Genomic DNA, 6,811 nt, shown 5'->3' with positions numbered 1-6,811 from the left:
TAACCATGTATAAGTATATAAGGGGACAATACAAATATCTCGCTGAGGATCTGTTTATACCAAGGAAGGTGACGGGCACAAGGGGGCATTCTTTGCGTCTGCAGGAGAGAAGGTTTTTCCACCAACATAGAAGAGGATTCTTTACTGTTAGGGCAGTGAGAATCTGGAATTGCTTGCCTGAGGAGGTGGTGATGGCGAACTCAGTCGAGGGGTTCAAGAGAGGCCTGGATGTCTTCCTGGAGCAGAACAATATTGTATCATACAATTATTAGGTTCTGTAGAAGGACGTAGATCTGGGTATTTATTATGATGGAATATAGGCTGAACTGGATGGACAAATGTCTTTTTTCTGCCTTACTAACTATGTTACTATGTTACTATGTTATTGTTTGGTGATAACTTTTAATATTTGGAATATGCCTTTAAGTGCTTCATTCCCCCCAGATCTTGATGAGGGTGCCCAAAGCCCCTGGCACATAAGATGCCAATCTTTAAATATGGCACCTGGCAGGTATTGCATTGGGGCCGCCGGTGACCACTAGGGCTAACCCCATAATGTTCCCACTAATACCGGCAGCTATAATATTATAACACAATATAATTATAGAATGATTACACCACAATATAATATACAGCAGACAGCAGAACTCCCCGCCGCCGCCGCAGGTAGAAGATGTAATTGTCACATCAGTCATAGGGCCGGGGAGGAGACCTCACCCACTTCCCAAATGTGTCTCCTCCCAGCCATACTATGAGAATGTCAGAGCGGTCTCCCTGCTCAGTGCAGCCTGCTGCCCAGGGCTCATACACCACAGGAGGAACCAGGGGATAATGATAGACCCCATAGCAGCATCTGAGGGGTCAGAGAAGGGAAGGGGTGCAGCTCCAGTTTAGGTAACCCCCCCTAGATACTGCAAAAGGGTTTGCAACTTTAGAAACTTTTGCAACTTTCGCCCCCAGATTAAAAATCTGTAATTTTCTGTTAATTTATTAGGAATTATTTAATGATATTTATTTAGTGTTTTAGCATGGCCGTTTAGGAAATTATTCTGGAAATCTACAGGCGGACACCATGACAGGAGTTACCGGAGAGGACAACGCAAGGGACGGGGTCAGGTTGGGTGACATTGGGCGTAGAAGAGAAGAGGAGAGGTCCTCTAGTTGGGACAGGTGTGACCCCCGTGGGGTGCAGGGCTCCACTCCTGGGTCAGGGGCCGTGATGAAACACCATCACAAGCGCAGTATCAAACACCGCTACCAGCTGTTGGAGACCCTCGGAAGAGGAACATATGGGAAGGTGAAGAGGGGGCTGGATAAAAGCACCGGCATGATGGTAAGTGATGGGCACCGGAATCGTTTTCCTATTAGATCAGCGTTTCCCGTGTAGCAGAGCTGGATTTGTTGTTACGCACCTACGTTTGTGTCATTATGTGTCCCTGATGTTTCACGTCAAAGGATTTACCCAAAGATAAGAGGCATCAGATATATATGGCCGCCGCTTATCCTCATCTTTTTATTTTGGGGGAACGAGGGTATCTGGGTCCGGCCAAATATTGTGATCTTATGTCTAAGATTTGGGTAATGATGGAGTCGTAGTGATCAGGTGATGGATGTCGTCTATGGATGATCACATGTCGGGGCGTTCATCTAATGGGGGGTGCGGGGATATGTCTATGACCAGGGGGCGCTCATTGTGGGGGCGCTCATGGCGGGGGCGAATGTCATTGACACATAAACGTTAATCTTTATTGTTGGGTTTGCAGTCCCTGGAGGTAAATGCCTCTGCCGCATACAGATACGGTCGGATAATGACCAAGTTCTTGCTTTTTCATTATTTCAACCAATTCTTTGACGCCATATTTTAAGCGTGAACAAGAACCGGAGCCGTTGCCCATAGCAACCAATTTGGTCACTGCTTTCGTTTTTCGATCAAAACAAAAGCTGAAATCTGATTGTGCCTAATATGCATTAATAATAAATGTCTATAGCAACCAAGATTCCTTATGGAGGTAAACTATAGGAAATAAGGACGGGACATGTTGTCCATAGCAACCAATCAGAACACCGCTTTCATTTTCAAACCAGAATGAAAACTGAAATCTGATTGGACCTGATAAAAAAAAATATCCATGTTGTCAATAGCAACCAATCAAAGCATTGCTTTCATTTTCACACCAGAATGAAAACGGTAATATGATTGGGCCTAATATTCCTTATCAAATAGCCACGTTGTCCGTATCGACCAGTCAGGACGCTGCTTTCATTTTCAGACCGGAATTCAAACAGGGATCTGATTGGTTGCTACGGACGACAGTTCTTTGTTTACACACATAAGGCCTAATAATGGGCAGAATTACTAAGTAATAGAAATGTACAGTAAATGACGCCAATAAGGCAAAGTCCGCGCCGAGGGCCAGGATTATTATGTCTGCTGGATATCTTGGCAGTTTTGTGTAGTAAAATGCGCCAAATTTTTTCAAGATTGTTTTGGCCCAAAATATCAGTGTGGTGTATGGCAGCCAACCTGTCTAACACGTCTCGCTAGTCGCCATTTTGAAAGATCTGGCGCCATTTGTACTATGTGGAGACCACTGCGAGTTCTTTTCACATCACCTTTTTGCTCACTTTTGAGCGCATGCCATTAGTTGCGAGATTTTTTTTTGTGGTGCAATTTACTCCAAAATCCATTAAAGGGGTTGTCCGTGACTTTAACATTGATGGCGTATCCTTAGGATTATTATTATTATTATTATTATTATTATTTATTTATATAGCTCCATTGATTCCATGGTGCTGTACATGAGAAGGGGTTACATACAAGTTACAAATATCACATACAGTAAACAAACTAACAATGACGGACTGATACAGAGGGGCGAGGACCCTGCCCTTGCGGGCTTACATTCTACAGGATTATGGGGAAGGAGACAGTAGGTTGAGGGTTGCAGGAGCTCCGGTGTTGGTGAGGCGGTAGCTCCGGTGTTGGTGAGGCGGTAGCTCCGGTGTTGGTGAGGCGGTAGCTCCGGTGTTGGTGAGGCGGTAGCTCCGGTGTTGGTGAGGCGGTAGCTCCGGTGTTGGTGAGGCGGTAGCTCCGGTGTTGGTGAGGCGGTAGCTCCGGTGTTGGTGCGGCGGTAGCTCCGGTGTTGGTGAGGCGGTAGCTCCGGTGTTGGTGAGGCGGTAGCGTCAATAGTGATGAGGCAGCAGCGGTGTCAGTGCAGGCTGTAGGCTTTCCTGAAGAGATGAGTTTTCAGGTTCCGTCTGAAGGATCCGACTGTGGTTGATAGTCGGACGTGTTGGGCCAGAGAGTTCCAGAGGATGGGGGATATTCGGGAGAAGTCTTGGAGGCGATTGGATGAGTCATCAATGGTCATCAATGTCTGGAACTGCTCAATATGGAGTTGCACAGCTCTGACGATTGTATAGTGGCCCCGCTATTCCCTATTCATATCTATAGAGGCGGATGTACCTTACCCGGCCGCGACCATTATTCCATCGGCGGAGGTGTGCTGTGCAACTCGTCACATCTGGTCAACACCGGGAACAGCTGATCGCTGTCGCACCCTCATGATCAGACATTAAAGACATATCCCAAGGATAGGCCATCAATGTTAAAGTACCAGACCACCCCTTTAAAAGCAATGGCGATTGAGCTGCAATACCACTGTCCACCTGTGGACATACGTGGCGCTGTTTAATAAAGAAAGGAGCCATGTTTTTTTGGCTGTACAAACACTACTGGGCAGTTCTCCAATGGGGGGTGGGTTACGGTGGGATTATTTTTAGATTTTTGGTGATTTTTTTAAGCTATTTTGGATTTTCTATAGAGGATTCTCAGATTGACAATGTTCAGTGATTATTACCAAGCTGAAAATTCTCCAGAATGCAGCAGTAATGTAATGAGAATGAGCGCAGTCCGTGGCGCAGCGCGCCTCATCCCTGCCAAGTTAAATAAACTGTTTGGCATAGATATATACTAACTCAACAGATAGTCTTGCATGGCCGCGCCTTTAAAAATAGACCAAATCCCCCGACTCCAGACCCGAACAGCTGTTTTAATGCAGTAGGAGCTGACACAAGACGTATGTGGAAGCGGAAAAGGTAGCAAGTGTGTAGGACAGATGGAAGAATAATGCAGGCAGGTGGCCGGGGGCAGCGGTGGCATAAAAATTCTGCCTTCAGATCATATTGTGATCTGGAAGGTACCACGACAAGCAAGTCGCAACATGTCAGAACCACTTGGATTTATTGTGACTTTACTTGCTGTGACTTTGCGGCCCCAATAGATTTCTATAGGGCCGCAATAATTCCACGGCGCGCCGTATGGCCAATGGGGCCACAAAAACAGCGTAAGGTCGTTTTTGCGGTGCACCGTGACTTTCGGTTTTGCAGAGCGCTGTTTTTTTTTCCCAATACTTTTGCTATACTATTAGGAACCCAAAAAATGGCGATCCGCAAGATTTTTGGCGGTCTGATATTGCGGCAGACCTTGAAAATTGCGGCGATACGGCCCGCAATAACGGGTTGCAAAAAACCCAGTATGTGTAAAAGAAGCCTTATCGAGGGTTACCTTGACCTTGAGGGGCCCAATACATTCACTTGTATTATGCTGCAATGTCGCATGCAGCAATCTTTAACCACATGACACGTGCCGCAGCCAAATCTACCATGTCAGCTCAGCCTGAAAAAATAAATCATCATGTTGCCCTTGGCACCCAACTGCTCCAGTTTTTTTTAGATGACAGATTATTTTTCCCAAAAAGTAGAATTAGTTTTTGAAACCACGGTTTCCATAGATGCGCAACTTCAACAAATGAAAGGGGACTTGGTCATCAGTTCGATGTTGCACCTACCACAAAAATTAAACCACAGTCAATTTGGGAGTATTTATTCCCCCTGAAATTGTCAGCTTTGAAATAAGCAAATGTAAAGAGAAAAGCATTAATGTGTGATGGTGAAAGCAAGAATTCCACAAAATGTGTCATACATTGCGCAGGAACAGGGTGCTGACTCGTCTAAACACGCTCAGCGGCCGTGCCCACATGGGCTGTCACACAGCTGCAAATGGATTGTGTAAGGGAGAAAAAACCCACACAAAACGCCCAAAATCCAAAAATGTGACATTATGCACAGAATTGTGCACCTGGTTCTGAGAAACCTGGTAATAGGGTGGATCCTGTGTTATCTACTGGAGGAGGAGGTGAGCTGTGACATCCTGTGTTATCTACTGTATATAGAGGTGTTATCAGTCATTGTACAGGAGGAGGAGGTGAGCTGTGACATCACCTATTGTGAATGGTGGATCCTGTGTTATCTACTGTATATAGAGGAGTTATCAGTCATTGTACAGGAGGAGGAGGTGAGCTGTGACATCAGCTATTGTGAATGGTGGATTCTGTGTTATCTACTGTATATAGAGGTGTTATCAGTCATTGTACAGGAGGAGGAGGAGAGCTGTGATATCACCTATTGTGAATGGTGGATTCTGTGTTATCTACTGTTTATAGAGGTGTTATCAGTCATTGTACAGGAGGAGGAGGTGAGCTGTGACACCACCTATTGTGAATGGTGGATCCTGTGTTATCTACTGTATATATAGGTGTTATCAGTCATTGTACAGGAGGAGGAGGTGAGCTGTGACACTACCTATTGTGAATGGTGGATCCTGTGTTTTCTACTGTATATAGAGGTGTTATCAGTCATTGTACAGGAGGAGGAGGTGAGCTGTGACATCATCTATTGTGAATGGTGGATCCTGTGTTTTCTACTGTATATAGAGGTGTTATCAGTCATTGTACAGGAGGAGGAGGTGAGCCGTGACATCAAGTATTTTGAATGGTGGATCCTGTGTTATCAGCTGTATATAGAGGTGCTATCAGTCATTGTACTTGAGGAGGAGGAGGTGTGCTGTGACATCACCTATTGGGAATGGTGGATCCTGTGTTATCTACTGTATATAGAGGTGTTGTCAGTCATTGTACAGGAGGAGGAGGTGAGCTGTGACCTCACCTATTGTGAATGGTGGATCCTGTGTTATCTACTGTATATAGCGGTGTTATCAGCCATTATACAGGAGGAGGAGGTGAGCTGTGACATCACCTATTGTGAATGGTGGATCCTGTGTTATCTACTGCATATAGAGGTGTTATCAGTCATTATACAGGAGGAGGAGGAGGTGAGCTGTGACATCACATATTGTGAATGGTGGATCCTGGGTTATCTAGGAATCCTGTTTGTGATGATAATGAGACTGCTGAAAAGTTATCTGTATAGAACAGGAAACTAGTATAAAGCCTAGTGATAAGTGTTAAAATTTCAGAATTTTTTAAATATCGAGAATAACATGGAATATTGAAAAAATATTGTCAAAAATTAAATAAAAATGAATTTAACTTAAACATTTGATCGAACAATATGTACGTTTATGATCCTATATCCCTTTAAGGGAATGTGACAGAGCTGCAACACCTTAGACCTTGTAATCCTGGGAAACCCCTTTACCTTTCTATAGATATAGAAGGGTCTTTAGTGCAAGCTGGTGGGTATGTAGGTAAGTAGCAGTAATGGGATTTGCTAGGTTCCAGATTACAAAATATCAGATATTTCAATTATAGGTATGGTGTATTATAACATGAAGTTCCTTTAATCTGGCATTTGATAATCCAGAACATCTGGTAATCCAATACCTATTTTCAGCACAATATAGTGTCAGTTTCACAGTTATGTCCTTACACATTGAGGTTTGTGTTGTTTCTGGAATATTTGATAATCTGGCATCTGACAGTTCTCTTTGTGCCGGATTAGAGGATTGTTT

At 44.3% G+C, this 6,811-nt stretch overlaps 1 protein-coding gene across 2 annotated transcripts in view; it reads left to right on the top strand.

The window, feature by feature from the left end:
* The first annotated feature begins 693 nt into the window (after positions 1-693).
* LOC138647410 (NUAK family SNF1-like kinase 1) overlaps positions 694-6,811 on the top strand; it is a 31,518-nt gene continuing 25,400 nt past the window's right edge. Inside the window, exon 1 of one of the 2 annotated variants that reach the window (XM_069736394.1) lies at positions 694-1,333. In XM_069736394.1, coding sequence (XP_069592495.1) covers positions 1,073-1,333 — 261 coding nt within the window. In that variant the 5' untranslated portion in view covers positions 694-1,072. Of the gene's footprint in view, positions 1,334-5,086; positions 5,198-6,811 lie in introns of those variants that run through there. The other variant, XM_069736395.1, reaches the window with a different exon arrangement.

This window comes from Ranitomeya imitator, chromosome 8, assembly GCF_032444005.1.
Source record: "Ranitomeya imitator isolate aRanImi1 chromosome 8, aRanImi1.pri, whole genome shotgun sequence".
NCBI classification, from domain to species: domain Eukaryota; kingdom Metazoa; phylum Chordata; class Amphibia; order Anura; family Dendrobatidae; genus Ranitomeya; species Ranitomeya imitator.
The sequence above is the reverse complement of the archived record's forward strand: the minus strand, read 5'-3'. Positions and strand labels throughout refer to the sequence as shown.